At 54.3% G+C, this 15800-nt stretch overlaps 2 protein-coding genes across 2 annotated transcripts in view; both read right to left on the reverse strand.

The window, feature by feature from the left end:
* Window positions 1–4120, reverse strand: part of KPNB1 (karyopherin subunit beta 1) — a 39869-nt gene extending 35749 nt beyond the window's left edge. Inside the window, 3 exon segments of the mRNA XM_053999975.1 lie at window positions 708–890; window positions 3640–3698; window positions 3953–4120. Of these exon segments, the coding sequence (XP_053855950.1) occupies window positions 708–890; window positions 3640–3698; window positions 3953–3992 (282 nt within the window). The 5' untranslated portion in view covers window positions 3993–4120.
* Window positions 4121–9542: 5422 nt separating this feature from the next.
* The window catches only part of NPEPPS (aminopeptidase puromycin sensitive), a 37755-nt gene continuing 31497 nt past the window's right edge, over window positions 9543–15800 (reverse strand). Inside the window, exons 18-23 of the mRNA XM_053999976.1 lie at window positions 14429–14571; window positions 14041–14097; window positions 13660–13767; window positions 12425–12580; window positions 12025–12072; window positions 9543–10001 (exon numbers count right to left, since the gene is read on the reverse strand). Of these exons, the coding sequence (XP_053855951.1) occupies window positions 9849–10001; window positions 12025–12072; window positions 12425–12580; window positions 13660–13767; window positions 14041–14097; window positions 14429–14571 (665 nt within the window). The 3' untranslated portion in view covers window positions 9543–9848. The remainder of the gene's footprint in view (window positions 10002–12024; window positions 12073–12424; window positions 12581–13659; window positions 13768–14040; window positions 14098–14428; window positions 14572–15800) is intronic.

Raw genomic sequence — 15800 nt, forward strand, 5'->3', positions numbered from 1 at the left:
AATATCCTCAGCTGGAAGGGACCCACAGGGGCCCAGCTCCCATCCCTGCAGGACACCCCAAAATCCACCCCTGCATCCCTGCCAGCGCTGCCCAAACACTCCTGGAGCTCTGAGAGCTTTGGGATCACGGCCATTCCACGGGGAACTGCTCCAGTGCCCGACCACTCTCTGGGGAAAAACCCCAAAATCCAACCCAAAATCCAACCCAGAGCTCCTGGAGCTCTCAGAGCTTTGGGATCACGGCCATTCCACGAGGAGCTGTCCTGGTTCCTGATCACCATGTGGGGGAAACCCCAAAATCCAGCTCAAGCTCCAACCCAAAATATCCACCCCAAAACTCCTGGAGCTCTGAGAGCTTTGGGATCACAGCCATTCCATGGGGAGCTGTTCCAGTGCCCAAAAACCCTCTGGAGTAAACCCCCAAAATCCAACCCAACAAATCCAACCCAAAGCTCCCGGAGCTCTGGCAACTTTGGGATCACAACCAATCCATGGGGAGCTGTTCCAGCACTCAACCAACCCTTGGAGGAAGATCTTTGTCCAAGTTCCACCCCAAAACTCACCCAGATGAAACCAAGAACCGAGCAGCCGCTGCTGCTCCAGAGACAAGAGAAGACTTTTTAGGTGGAAAACCACGGACGCCGTTCCTCACCGACCCCTCCCAAGGCACAACCAAGGGGAAAAGGAGGAGAAAGGCCAGGACTTACGAAGTTCTTGACCTCCCTGCGCGCGTTGGCGTCGATGGCGAGCCATCTCTGCTGGTACTGGGCCTTGATGTCGGGATCCTTGGAGGTCAGCGAGTTCTTGATCTGCAGCCCGGCGGCCACGCGCGCGACCTGGCTGTTCCCGGGGTTTGCCAGCACTTTGGACAGTTCCACCAGGAAGGTCGGCTGGGGAGACAGCGGGGTCAGCCCCAGGCACCCCACAAACCCGGCCCAGCCCCCCTAAAGCCACCCCCAGGCCGGATCTGGGCCGAGATTACGGCTTAAGCTCCTCACGAGAAGTGCCGGAAGCGCCGGTGGCTCTGCCGGCGCTGGGATTTTTTTAGAGCTGACACCGGAGCCCAGTTTCCTTCCCTGCTCCTGCCTGCCCTGAAAATTCCTTTAAGTAAATGGATTTATGGGTCAAAAAAAAAAAAAAAAAAAGGATTTTCTGGGTGGGAAGGAAGGAGGAATTCCCTGCTTGTTGTTTCGGTGATTCCACACCTGAACTGGGATTGGTAAAATGTGGCAACTCTGGTTTGTGACATTCCAAACTCTCTGCTGATCACAATGATGATTAACCCCCCAAAATGATGATTTACCCCCAAAATGAGGATTATCCCCCCCCAAAATGGTGATTAATCCTTCGAAATGATGATTAACCTCCCCAAAATTATAATTAACCCCCCCAAAAAAACACCTGAGTGCACACAAAACTCCCTGGCATTGGCGCCACTTCCTTTGTTAAAACCTTTAATTTTAAAACCTTTTCTTCTTTCAAACCTTTTAAAAATTCCTGCACATTTCAGAGGCTTCCCTGAAGCCAAGTGTCAGCAGAGAAGTTTTATTGTTTTCCTGAATATTTTCCCTCAAAAGCTTTTTGCCTGCTCAGAAAAGCCTTCCTAGAAAATCAGCTCAGGTGAAAAGGGATAAATGAGGTAAAAGGGGATGAATTAGCTAAAAAGGGCTAAACTAGGGGTGGAGAGGAGGAGGAAGGGGGATGAGGAAGAGGAGGAGACTCCAGCAGGGAAGTGGGAGATGCTCCCAAACCCCTGGGGCTCTCCTGCCCCTTCCTGGGAAAGGCTCTTCCCACCCAGGGACCACATCCTGTGGTGGGGACAGGCCTGAATCCCACATCTTCATCCTCCTGCTCCATCCTCATCCTCCTGCTCCATCCTCATCCTCCTGCTCCATCCTCATCCCCCTGCTTCATCTTCATCCTCCTGCTTCATCCTCACCCCCCTGCTCCATCCTCATCCTCCTGCTCCATCCTCATCCCCCTGCTTCATCCTCATCCTCCTGCTCCATCCTCATCCTCCTGCTTCATCCCCACCCTCCTGCTTCATCCCCACCCTCCTGCTCCATCCTCATCCTCCTGCTTCATCCTCATCCCCCTGCTCCATCCTCCTCTGGGACTCAGCCCCCTCCCAGCCTGGACCATTCCACCTCCCCACCCCACACAAGTCCTTGGTGCCAGCCCAAGCTCTGCTCTCACAAAGCAAAGTAAAAATGAAAGCTTGGAGTAATCCCACAAGGCTGAGAGGAGAAATGAAACCTTGGAAAACCCACATTTCCTCTCCCACAAGAGAGGAGAAATGAAACATTGGAAAATCCACGTTTCCCCAGCTCTTCCCAACACCTGGAAATCAGGACCACGAGCAGCTCCTGCCCATCACCCCGAAATCCCTCACACCACACAGCCCTGGCGCTCCAGGCACAGCCTGGGGGGTCCCGGGACTCCCCCAGCACCCACCCAGAGGGTTTTTCCCTGCAAAGTGAGCTTCAGCACAAAGGCTGCATCAATCCTCATCCCGAGGGCACCTCACGCTCCTTCCAACAGCAGCACAAACACGGAACCTCCGTGGCTTTCCCCGTTCGCAGCAGGCCAGGGGAGGAGGTGCTGTGGGGTGGCAGGTGCCAGTTTTGGGGGGTGATAACGGGGCTGTGACAAGGACAGCACCGAGACACCGGGAGCCAGCACCCCCCGGTGCTCCCCAGCCCTGCGGGGACCGGCCAGAGCTGCAGCCCCACAGCTTGACTAAGCAAAAACCCTTGTGAAGCAGCAGCAGCAGCCTCGGCCCCCCCGCTCCAGCACAGCCACACACCCGGGGCTTTGGGCTTTTTGTTCCCCTTTTCTTTTCTTTTTTCAGACTTCTTTTCTTCCTCGGATTTAAGGTCACCGGGGGTGCAACTCCCCCTGCCCAGCCGAACCTCCCTCCCCCACCAGACGTGCCTGAGCTCCTCCCCAGACTCCCGAAGCCGCGATCCCGCCGGGGCGGGGGGTCTCGAGGGGATGCGGCGGTGCCGGTGCGCCGGGCAGCGGGACCGGACAGGGGTCCCGAGGGCACCGGAACTGGGCAGCGGGGCTGGGCGGGGGTCCCACAGGCAGCAGGACCGGGCACCAGAACCGGGCAGCAGGGCCGGGCAGGGATCCCGCGGACTGTACGGCTGGGAGAGGGTCCCGTAGGAGCGGGCGCTAGAACCGGCCGGGGGTCCCGCGGACGCTAGGAGCGGGCGGTAGGAGCGGGCGGTCGGACTGGGCGGGGGTGCGGCGGGCACTAGGAGCGAACGGGGGTGCCGCGGGCGCTGGAAGCGGCCGGCGGGGCCGGCCGGGGGTCGCCGCGGGCGGCCGGGCTTTAGGACCGGGCGGCGCCCGGGGCCGCGATGGCCGCGGTGGCCGCACATGGCCCGCGGCCGCTCCCGCACCAGCCCCGCCCCCCGGCCCGGCGCCGCGCGCTGATTGGCTGCCGGGCCCGCAGGGCGCGCTGTGATTGGCCCGCGCGGCCGCCGGGCGCGGGCAGAGGCGGCAGCGGCCATGGCGGCCGGGCCGGGCCGGGCCGAGCCGGGCGGGGCGGGGGGGCCGCGGAGCGCTCGGGGCAGCGCCGGCCCCGCCGCCGCCGCCGGCCCCGCCAGCCCCGGGGCCGCCCCGAGCGCTCACCAGGTTCTCGATGGCCGCCTGCTCCAGGAACTTCTGCGCCGCCTCGAGCTCCGAGCAGTCTGCGGAGGGGAATCCGGCGTCAGCCGCGGCCCAACCGCCCGGGCCCTCAGGCTCCGAGCGCGCTCCTCGCCGTGCCCCGGAGCCTCCCCGCCGCCACGGATCCCGCCCGCCCCACGGCCTCTCCCGCCGCCCACGCCCTCCCCGGGGCTGCGGGCGCCGCCTCGGCCGCCCCGCGGGTTGCGCGGCCCCCGCCCCGCCCGGCCCCGCCGGGCCTGCCCGCCCCGCCGCCCTCAGCCCTCAGCCCGCGCCCTACCCGGCGAGACCGTCTTCTCTAGGATGGTGATGAGCTCCATGGCGGCGGCGTGGCGGCTCCGGCGCCGGCGGGAGGAGGAGGAGGAGGAGGAGGGGAAAGGGGGGGGGAAGCGGGGCGGGCCGGAGGAGGGGAGGGAGGGGAAGGGCGGAAAGCCGGGGCCTGCCCCGCAGAGGCGGCGGGCGGAGGCCGGAGCGGGGCGGGGTAGGTTGAGGCTCCCGGTGCGGCTGCGGGGCGGTGGCGGGAGATTATTTTCAAAAAAAAAAAAAAAAAAAAAAAAAAAAAACAGAAAAAAAAAAAGAAAAAGAAGACGAAGAAAAAAAAAAAAGGGAAAAAAAAAAAAAAAAAAAAGAAGGGGCCGCGCGAGCGGGGAGGCGGCGGCGCGCGCGCGCACCGGGCGGCGGAGGGATACGCCAGGAGGCCCCGCGCGCGCGCCCCGCGCCCGCCGCGCTGATTGGCCGGCGGGGCCCCCCCGGGCCGGCGCGCGCGCCTTCCTATTGGCTGGGCCGGCGGCGCGAGGCCATTGGCGGGGGGGGGGCGGGGGGAGGGGGGCAAAGGGAGGGAGCGGGGGAGGAAAGAGAAGGGGCGGGGCTTCCGGCGGCGCGCGGGGGATTGGGCGGGGCCGGGACGGGACCATTGCCGCGGGGGGGAGAGGGGGGCGCGACCACGCTGGGCCGCGCGTGGGGGCGGCACCGGGACCACCGGGAGCGCCGGGGCGGAGAGCGGGGTCACCGGCACTGCTGCTGGTCCCGGCCGTGCCCGCGGCAGCTCCGCCCGCGGCGGGCGCGGAAAGCAGCGGCAGCGGCACCGGAACCGGCTTGGGAGGAGCCACGTGCTCGGCGCGCAGCGGGAAGAGGAGCCGGCGCGGGTGTCCCGGGGCCGGGGGTGTGTCCCGGTGTGTCCCGGTGTGTCCCGGTGTGTCCGTGTGTCCTGCCCCGCCCGGCCCTGCAGAGCCGCTCCGGGACGGGCATCCCGCAAGAACTGGGATGTCCCGTGGGCCGGTGCCGGTGACCGGGCGCGGCCCCGGGCCGGTCAGCACCGGGCACCGGGGCGGGGGTGGAAGCGCTCCCCGGGGAGACAGCCCCGGCGGAGCCCGCCCTGCACCGGCTCCGGTGTCCCCCGAGTGCCCTCGGGACGGGCACCGGGGTCCCTCCGCGTCCCGGTGTGTCCCCAAACCGGGGGGGGCACCGGGCACAGCCGAGGGATGCGGGAGCGGGAAGGACGAGAGGGAAAACGGGACAGGTGGAGAGCGGGACAAGGCGCGGGTGACAATTAACGGGCCGTAACGCGAGCGGCAATTAGTGACACAAGCACAGAGACCGCGGGGACAAGCGGCAATTACCGGGACACGGCCCCGGCCCCGCCCGCGGCTGGGAGGCACCGGGAGAGGCGAGCACCGCCCCGGGCGGGGAGCGCCGCGCTCGGCCCCGTCATCATCCCTCGCTCCCGAAGGATTCCGGGATCCTGGGAAAGGGACGCGCTCCAGAAGCGGCATCCCATGGAATTCGGGGAAAAGGAGGAGCCCGGCTGGGAGAGGGCAGGGATAGACCGGGCTTGGGGAAGGAATTCCTGCTTGGAAGGGAGCGGCCAGGCTCTGGGACAGCTCCTCGTGGAATGGCCGTGATCCCAAAGCTCTCAGAGCTCCAGGAGTTATGGGATGGATATTTTGGGTTGGAGCTTGAGCTGGATTTTGGGGTTTCCCCCACATGGTGATCAGGAACCAGGACAGCTCCCCGTGGAATGGCCGTGATCCCAAAGCTCTGAGAGCTCCAGGAGCTCTGGGTTGGATTTTGGGTTGGATTTTGGGGTTTTTCCCCAGAGTGGTCGGGCACTGGAGCAGTTCCCCGTGGAATGGCCGTGATCCCAAAGCTCTCAGAGCTCCAGGAGTGTTTGGGCAGCGCTGGCAGGGATGCAGGGGTGGATTTTGGGGTGTCCTGCAGGGATGGGAGCTGGGCCCCTGTGGGTCCCTTCCAGCTGAGGATATTCTGGGATGTCTGGAAGGTTGTGGTAGGACAGGGGAGGGTGGGTTTGAACTGGAGGAGGATTGATTTAGATGAGCTAAAAGGAAGAAGATTTTGGAGTGAAGCTCTGGAAAGGCTGCAGGGATTTCCCAGAGCAGCTGTGGCTGCCCCTGGATCCCTGGAAGGGTCCCAGGCCAGGCTGGACAGGGCTTGGAGCACTGGGAGAGTGGAAAATGTTCCTGCCCATGGCCCTGGATGGGATTTAAGGTTCCTTCCCACCCAAACCACTCCAGGATTCTGTGATCCAGGGAAAACCCTGGAGTGAGAAACCCCTGGGAGCAGCTGGTCCCAACATTCCCATTCCAGCTGCAAACAGCTGCCTTTATCCACAAGATCCTGGCCTCCAGGTGCTTCCCAAGCCCACGGCACGCAGAGGAGGAGGAGCAGCTCCCAGAGTTTCCTCCCGTGGGGCCAAATCCAGGAGAATTCCCTGCCCAATCCGGCTGGAAGCTGGGGAAAAGCTGCCCCGACAGGTCCGTGCTGCCTGCAGGGCTCCCAGCCCAAAGCCCAGAGATTCCCACAAAGTGCAGCCGTTCCCTGGGGGAATTCCGTGGAGCAGAGCTCGTGCTGGCCCCGAGGGAGGATTTTATTCATTGCTGAGGAAATGGGTGCGCCCAGGGCTCCGGGGAATATCCGGGGAACATCCCTCATTCCCTGAAACAAAACCGCGTTGCAGGGAATATCTGTCATTCCCTGAAAAATCTGGGTTACAGGGAATGTCCATCATTCCCCCAAAAAAGCCAGATTATGGGGGATGTCCCTCATTCCCTAAAATACCCGGGTTACAGGGACACTTCCAGGGGTGTGGCAGCCACAATTGCCTCGTTAATCACCACAGTTCCCTCGTTAATTACCACAATTCCCTCATTAATCACTCCCTGAGCCCCATCTCAGCCCTTTCCTCACCCCAAAAGTTCCTCTGTCCTTGTCCTGCCCTTTTCCCTGGCATCACTTTGCCTCTAAAGATGTCCCGTGGAAAGGCAATCCCAAAGTTCCTTTAACTGGGAATTTTAACTCCTCTCAGGGCCTGCACAAGAGCTTTCCTCACCCCAAAACTCCTCTGTCCTTGTCCTGCCCCTCTCCCCAAGCATCACTTTGTCTGCAGTGATAAAAATCGAGATTTCCCATGGAAAGGCCAAATCCCGAAGTCCCTTTAACGGGGCCTTGAGCCTCTGTTTGCTGCTGGGGTTGTTGTTCCTGTGCCTCACTCCGGGGTTATTTTCATTTTGTCCCTGTGCAGGGAGCAGAAGGGAAAGCAGCTTAGTCAGGGGAAAGGCTGGTGCTGACAGAGGGAAATTCCCAAACCAGGCTCGTTCCCAGCTCCAGCCTCGGAATGCAACCGGCCAACAGCACAGAGCCTCAAAAATCCCATTTTTGGGGTGTTTCCCCAGCCTGGAAGTGCCTCCACGATGTCATTCCATCAATTTTGTGCTGTTTAATACAAATTTTTCGATTCACAATTAGGTTTTCTCTTTTTTTTCTCTGCTAAATCCAGTCCCGGGCAGTTCTGGAGTGCCTGAGGGTGGTTTTCAATCAGATCACACAGGCTCTGATCCGGCTCTGTCGGCCTAAACTCCACCCCTGGTGGCACAGGAGGGGTCCTGTAAGTGACACCTTGGCCTCCGCTGTCCCCGCACAGCTTTGGGTCCTTTCAGGCGCTAAATTAGACTCAGTTTTGGGTCCTTTCAGGCTCTAAATTAGACTCAGTTTTGGGTCCTTTCAGGCTCCAAATAAACCCAGTTTTTGGGTCCTTTCAGGCTCTAAATTAGACTCGGTTTTGGGTCCTTTCAGACTCTAAATTAGACTCAGTTTTGGGTCCTTTCAGGCTCCAAATAAACCCAGTTTTGGGTCCTTTCAGGCTCCAAATCAAACCCAGTTTTGGGTCCTTTCAGGCTCTAAATTAGACTCAGTTTTGGGTCCTTTCAGGCTCCAAATAAACCCAGTTTTGGGTCCTTTCAGGCTCCAAATCAAACCCAGTTTTGGGTCCTTTCAGGCTCCAAATAAACCCAGTTTTGGGTCCTTTCAGGCTCTAAATCAAACCCAGTTTTGGGTCCTTTCAGGCTCTAAATTAGACTCAGTTTTGGGTCCTTTCAGGCTCCAAATTAAACCCAGTTTTGGGTCCTTTCAGGCTCTAAATTAAACCCAGTTTTGGGTCCTTTCAGGCTCTAAATTAGACTCAGTTTCGGGTCCTTTCAGGCTCCAAATTAAACCCAGTTTTGGGTCCTTTCAGGCTCCAAATCAAACCCAGTTTTGGGTCCTTTCAGGCTCTAAATTAGACTCAGTTTTGTGTCCTTTCAGGCTCTAAATCAAACCCAGCTTTGGGTCCTTTCAGGCTCCAAATAAACCCAGTTTTGGGTCCTTTCAGCCTTCAAACAGAACACAAGGTGAGGACGTGAATTTCACATTGACATTTTTATTAACGCCAACTGTTTTAAATCTTTTTTTTTTTGTTTTGTACTCTTTTTTGTTGTTTTTTTTTTTTTTATTTTTTGTGGGTTTTTTTTTTTGTAATCTTTTTTTTTTTTTAAACAATAGCACAAAAATGTCTCGGGGGGGAAGCAGTCTGACAAGTTAAATCTGATGACCTTCTGAAAAAATTAACAGTTAAGCCACACCAAATACGAATTCCTGTTAAAGAAAATAAGGAAAAAAGGGAGGAAAAACCAAAAATAAAAAGCTGGAACTCCAACCTTTGTGTATTAGAGGGTGGCTGGTTAGTAGGACCACGCTGCTTTGGGAGGGGATGATGGCACAGCTTCTTCTTCATCATCATCATCATGATCATCATTGATTTAAGGCTTCTGAATCCAATTTTCCAGCGCAGTGATGGAGAGGAAGGAGCAGGGAGCAGCTGGATCCTCTGGAGAAGGAGGCAGGGCAGCCCTGCCCCAGCAGCAGCAGCCCCGTCCCCCTGCACGGGGAGAAGGGGCCAGGAGGAAACGGGAAATAAAATCAAACTGCACCAACCTTTCTGCTTTTAGTGTGGCTGTGAGAGGAGTTTCCTTTACAATCCCGATCTCTACACGAAGGACATCAGTGAGAGGGGATGGGGAACCCAGGAGAAACAGAACAGGGGGGGTTGGGGCTTTTTTTGGGGTTTTTTTTTGTGGTTTTTTTTTTGCTGAGAGGTAACACAAAAGGGAAAGGGGGAACCCTACTGTCCTCGGGGTAGGGAGGGGTTCAGGGACGTCTCCCCAAAACCTTGCACAGATCCTGTCCAACCACACCTGCCTGGCCCCAGGACCTGTTCCACACAAGGCTGAGGCCCCACTCCTGCCTCAGACTCTCCACTGACCTAAAAACCCCTGGTTTCCTCTTTTTTTGGGGGGAGGGAGGGTGTAAAAACCAGAACATCTGTCAATAAGAGTGTCAGGAAAGGGGAGAGGGGGTGTTAAATATTTTAACCACTGACAAGGCTGGAGGAAGTTTCACAGTTTTGTTATGCTCTATTTTATTACTATCATATTTACAGATTTTTCTCTCTCTTTTTTTTTTTTATTTTTGCATTTTTTTCTCTCTCTGTCTCTTTCTGCAGAATCGCTGATAGATTTTTTTTTTGTCGTTGTTGCTGCTGTTGTTTTGTTGTTTTTTTTTTTTTTTTTTTTTCCCGAACAGAATTTTCCCAAATTCTTGGAGTGTGTGTGAGCAGGAACCGATTTAAACTCTACATTCACGGTCCAATCCCCACGGGCTTGAGGAGGAGGAGGAGGAAATTTAAAAAAAAAAAAAAAAAAAAAAAAAAAAAAAAAGAGGGAAAAAAAAAAAAAAAAGAGGGAAAAAAAACCACCAAAACTCCCAAATTCTTGGCATGTGGGTCAGCGGCGGGGGCTCCTCCCCGGTGCCCGGGGCTGCGCTGGGGCCGGTGCCGGCGCGGGGGCTCACACGGGGGCGGGCGGGGCGCGGCGCTGCTGCAGGAAGTGCTGGATGCTGTCGGCGTCGCGCCGCAGCCACGCCGCGTTGAGCAGGATGTTCTCGCAGCACTGCTGCACCGTGCGCTCCGCCGAGGGCGCCGGGTGGCTCTCGAAGAAAGCCTGCGGGGACAAGGACAGCGGGCTGGGGGCGCTGGGGACACGCGGAGCTGCGCTGTGCTGCGAGCCGCGGTTCGGCGGGGGAGGACCGGGGGCAACACCGAGGCGTGGCTTGGGTTGGGTTGGGTTGGGGGAGATGAAAAATCACCCGGTGGTGGCCCCAGAGCTCCGGCAGAGGCAGGGGCAGCTCGGCCCTGGGCACCTGCAGGGGTGGGGAAACGCCTCCAGGGGTGGGGAAAGACTTCCAGGAATGGGGGGACACTTCCAGGGATGGGGAAAGACTTCCAGGGATGGGGGAACTCTTCCAGGGGTGGGGGAACTCTTCCAGGAATGGGCAGACACTTCCAGGAATGGGGGGACACTTCCAGGGATGGGGGGACACTTCCAGGGATGGGGGGACTCTTGCAGGGGTGGGGGAACTCTTCCAGGGGTGGGGGAACTCTTCCAGGAATGGGGGAACTCTTCCAGGGCTGGGGGGGCACTTCCAGGGCTGGGGTGTCCAGCCCGGCTCCTGGCCCTGCCCAGGATGATCCCCACAGCCCAGCCTGTCCCCGAGGGAGCTGCCCTGGAGCCCTGGAGCTCTGGGGATCATCAGTTCAAGGCCTGGCCCCGCTCACACCCCCCAAACCCCGCCCCGGACACTCCCCAACAGCTTCAGAGCAACCGCGGCACCCAGAGCTGCCCCAGGCAGAGCCACTCCAGGCTCCCGGGGCACCGCTGAGTTTCCAGTTTGGCCAGGCAGTGACTCCTGGCCCAGCTTGGATGGCCAGTGACACCAGGGGATGGCCAGTGACACCAGGGGATGGCCAGTGACCTCCAGGGGATGGCCAGTGACTCCAGGGGATGGCCAGTGACTCACTCCAGGGGATGGCCAGTGACCTCCAGGGAGACAGCCAGTGACCTCCAGACGATGGGCAGTGTGACCTCCAGGGGATGGCCAGTGACCTCCAAGGGATGGCCAGTGTGACCTCCAGGCCCAGTCTGGATGGCCAGTGACTCCAGGGGATGGCCAGTGACTCCAGGGGATGGGCAGTGTGACTCCAGGGGATGGCCAGTGACCTCCAGGGGATGGCCAGTGTGACCTCCAGGCCCAGTCTGGATGGCCAGTGACTCCAGGGGATGGCCAGTGACTCCAGGGGATGGCCAGTGACTCCAGGGGATGGGCAGTGTGACTCCAGGGGATGGCCAGTGACTCCAGGGGATGGCCAGTGACTCCAGGCCCAGTTTCTGGCCGGGCAGTCTGACATTGCCCAGGGCTGCTGTGACTCTGCATTTTCCAGGGCAGGAGCTGGCCCTGCCTCCCTCCAGGCAGCTTTTCCCAGGATTTGGCAGATCACCTCACGCTCTGCAAGGTGACACTGAGGCTCAGACGTGGGAAATTCCCCACTCAAAGGTCAGGAATCCTCTTGGAAATGAGCTGGGATTTAATTAGGGGTGGTTGATCCAGCTCAGTGTTTTGCCAAAAAAAAATAAAATAAAATAAATTCTAATGCAAAATTTCTCTGTAAAATCATTTCTGCTATTAAATCTTTCCTAAGAAAAGTCACTAAATGATAAAAGGGACAGAGCCAGCTCAGGGCTCAGCTGATTTTTGGGATAACAATTCCTCCAGAGTCTTCTCCTAACAGGGAAGTGCTAATTAACCAATTAACAGCCCTGTTTTAAAGTTTCTTCTTCCAAGATGTTCTTGGAAAAATGTGGGGAAAGAATAAATAATGAAATGCACACCCACTCTCAGAGCTCTACCAGTGACAGAAGTTGGGATAATTCTGAATATTTAAAAGTTTTCTCTTTTTTGGAAAGGCCCAAAGCTGCTGCCAAACTCTGCTGGAATTTATCAAAGTCAAAATCAATGAGGAATAAATCAGTGAAATTCCAGGTTACTTCCAAAATGCTCATTTAAGGTATTTCAGTAATATTTTATCCAACCTAAACAACAAAATCCACCAGGATTTGACTCTTCCACCCAGAGCACCCCAAGTTTATCAGGGACTAATGAATAAATTCTTTAATTAAAGCTTCTTACCTTCACTTCTGCAGCCATTTTATCATTTGCAAATCCATCCACTGTGAGCTGCAGGGGCAAACAAAACCCCCAACATTAAATGATGAATTAATTATTAAATTAAAGTCAAATAAATAAATAAATAAATAAATAAATTTAAAATTTTAGATTATGTATTTTATTATTTTATTTTATCTAATTTTAGTATTTTATTTTATTATTGATTCATGTAATAAAATTTATTCCTTTATTTATTAAATGTATTCTTTATTTAAAACAAATAATTAAATTTATACTTTAAATTATAAATGTAATGGTTAAATTATTTTTTATATTAATTAATTATTAAATTACATGGAATTAATTTCAACATTTGCAGTCGCAGACAGGAGGGAAGGGTTTTTCCTCATGCCCCACGTACCTTTATTAATCTGGATATTAAGAATCCACCTTGGTATCGATTATAGAGCTCCTCCCAGTTGTCCCTCACGAATTTCCAAGCAGCTTTCCTGCCCTGTTTGCTGCCTCCAGCCACTCCTCCAATCACTGACACCGTGTCCTGGGGACGTACCTCTTCCTGGGGAGGGAAATTTTACCAATATTCCACATTTTCCCAACAATTCCAGAGCCTTGCGTTGAGGTTTTAGGTATTTTTACACCCAATCCGTCAATGAAAGCAAATTTTTTACCCCCAAAATTGAATGTACAACTCAAAGATTGAATGAGAAGCAAACTCCTGAGTTATTTTCAAGTTACAGCCACAAAAAAAAAAAAAAAAAAAAAAAAAAAAAAAATCTTATTTTTACTAAAAAAAAGGAAAGATTTAGAGAGAACATTTTGGTAAATTGAGAGGTCGAAGTGCATTTTGGCTTCTCTCAGATTTTTCTTAATTTGGAACCAACTCACTCAGATTTTTTTTTCATCTGGATCCAGCTCACTCGAATTTTTGTTGATTTGGAACCAAGGCTCTCAGATTTGTGTTACTCTGAACCAACTCTCTCAGATTTTTGTTAATTTGGAACCAGTTCACTCAGATTTTTCTGAATTTGGACCCAACTCAGCCAAATTTTGGACCCAATTCAGCCAAATTCTTCTTAATTCAGTCAAATTTTGGACTCAGCCAAATTTTGGACCCAATTCAGTCAATTTTTTCTGAATTTGAACCCCCATCAGCCAAATTTTGGACTCAGCCAAATTTTGGATCCAAGTCAGCCAAATTTTTCTTAATTTGAACCCAATTCAGCCAAATCTTGGATTCAGCCAAATTTTGGACCCAAGTCAGCCAAATTTTGGTCCCAATTCAGTCAAATTTTGCTTAATTTGAACCTCCATCAGCCAAATTTTGGACTCAGCCAAATTTTTCTTAATTTGAACCCCCATCAGCCAAATTTTGGATTCAGCCAAATTTTGGACCCAAGTCAGCCAAATTCTTCTTATTTTGGACCCAATTCAGTCAAATTTTGGGCTCAACTCAGCCAAATTTTTCTTAATTTGAACCCAACTGGCTGAGATTTTTCTTCACGTGGAATTTCCCCAGAACTCTGAAGGCACAACTCAAAGCTTGACCCACGAGGAGAATTCCTGCAGGGTCAGCCCTGAAGCTGAGGGAATCCAGAGGGAAATTCCCCAGGAATATCCCAAAGGAAGGGAACTCACTGAAAGTGCAAAGGTGAGAACTTTTTGGATCAGCTCTGGCTGGGAGATGGCTCCGAGGACGCGCTCGATCCGGTTCTTCTCCTCCTGCATGTCGGCCTGCTTGTGCAGCTGCAGGGGGAAACACATCCAAATATTAATTCATCATTAATTCCACGCCTAATGAGCCCTCTGTGGGTGCCAGAGCTGCTAATTACTCGCCAAATCTAATCAGGGACAAATTGGCCTGGCTGGTGGTGCTGTTAATTCCAATGAATAGTGATTTTTCACCAGTGTGTAAATTCCCAAGGGAATTTCACATCCCCAGGGACTGGGTGTGGATAAATCCCAGCCCAGAGGGATTTTTTGGGGGGAAATGTGGGGTTTTGGAGAGTGAGCACCCACCTTTAGCATGGTGTCCAGGGTGGAGCTGTCCCCGTGCTTCAGCACAGTCACGTAGACCTGGGAGCAAACCAGAACAAAAAAACCCATCACACTTTTGGAAATGCAGGCATTTTTATGGAATTGGGTTGGAATTCCCACATCTGGAAGCAGCAGCACTGCTCCCTCCTGGCTTTTAACTCTGCAGTGGAGAGATGCTTCAACTCTTTGATGTTTTCCTCCATTTCAGGAGGATTTTGGCGATTCCAAAAGCAGAAAAACCAGCAGGATGACAAAAAGAGGGAGGCTCCAATTTCCCACCCTGCTCCCCTCTCATTCCCTACCCTTTGGAATACACCTGCCAAGGGGGTGGGGACAGATTTTGGGGAGCCCAAAGCCCCCCAGGACCTACAGGACTCCTCAGGTCAGCAGACAGGATGTGCTTCCCTTCCACGTGCTCCTTGAAGCGGCGCCGGGCCTCTTCCAGCGTCGCCTTGTGCCCGGCTTTTCCCAGTTTTCCCAAAACCAGCCCCCTCAGCAGGGCATCTAGGTGGCCTAGGAGAGAGAATAAAGAGAAAAATGGGATTATTTGGGAGCTTTTCCCGGTTTTCTCAAGACCAGAACCCTCAGGAGGGCATCTAGGTGGTCTAAAAGTGAGAAAAGAAAGAAAAACGGGATTATTTGGGAGTTTTTCCAAGTTTTCCTAAGGCCAGATCCCTCAGGAGAGTCTAGGAGTGAGGAAAAAAGAGAAAAATGGGATTATTGGGGAGCTGTTCCCAATTTTCCCAAAACCAAACCCCTCAGGAGGGTCTAGGAGAGAGAAAGAACAGATAAATGGGATTATTTGAGAGACAAAACTCAGCACTGAAGCTTTATTTTAGCTGTGTAATAATCCCTGAGGATATCCAGAGAATCCAGGCCTTTTGTCCCTCTTGTTTTAGGGAATAAATTGATTTTTTTTCACAGCAAGAGGATTCCAGCCCAAACCCAACAGGCAGGGCTGGAACCTAAGCTAAATCAGGAATTTTAATCACAATTAATTGACCAGGACAGGTAAACACACACACACACATGAATTTCCATCCTTGTAATCCAAGAATTTTCCTGCCCTCCAGCAGAGGGAAAATTAAGCAGGGAATTTTTATCAATGACAAGGAGGAAAAGTTTTTTCCATTGGAACTCTTAACTGGTTGTTCTGAGGATTTTTTTAAGTATAAAAACACCCCTGAAAGCCTCTTTCAGCCTCATTGTCCTCCCTTCTCTTCCGACTTCCCTCCAAATCCCAGATAATTTATTGACACAAGATTCCCAGCGGTTTCCCCCAAACCCCTGCTGCCCTATTCCCACCCCAAGCTGAATTTCCCAGCAGTTTCCCCCAAACCTCTGCTGGTTTTTCCCCACCCCAAGCTGAATTTCTCAGCAGCTCCTCCAAACCCCTGATGCTTTTTACCCACCCCAGACTGAATTTCCCAGCAGTTCCCCCAATCCCTTGCTGCCCTATTCCCACCCCAAGCTGAATTTCCCAGTAGTTCCCCCAAACCCCTGATGGTTTTTCCCCACCCCAATCCCCTGCTGGATTTTCCCCAGCCCAAACTAAATTTCCCACCAGTTTCCCCCAATCCCCTGGTGGTTTTTCCCCACCCCAAGCTGAATTTCCCAGCAGTTTCCCCCAATCCCCTGATGCCCTATTCCCACTCCAAACTGAATTCCCCAGCAGTTTCCCCCAAACCCCTGATGGTTTTTACCCACCCCAAGCTGAATTTCCCAGCAGTTCCCCCAAACCC

The sequence above is a fragment of the Vidua macroura genome, chromosome 27, assembly GCF_024509145.1.
Source record: "Vidua macroura isolate BioBank_ID:100142 chromosome 27, ASM2450914v1, whole genome shotgun sequence".
NCBI lineage: Eukaryota > Metazoa > Chordata > Aves > Passeriformes > Viduidae > Vidua > Vidua macroura.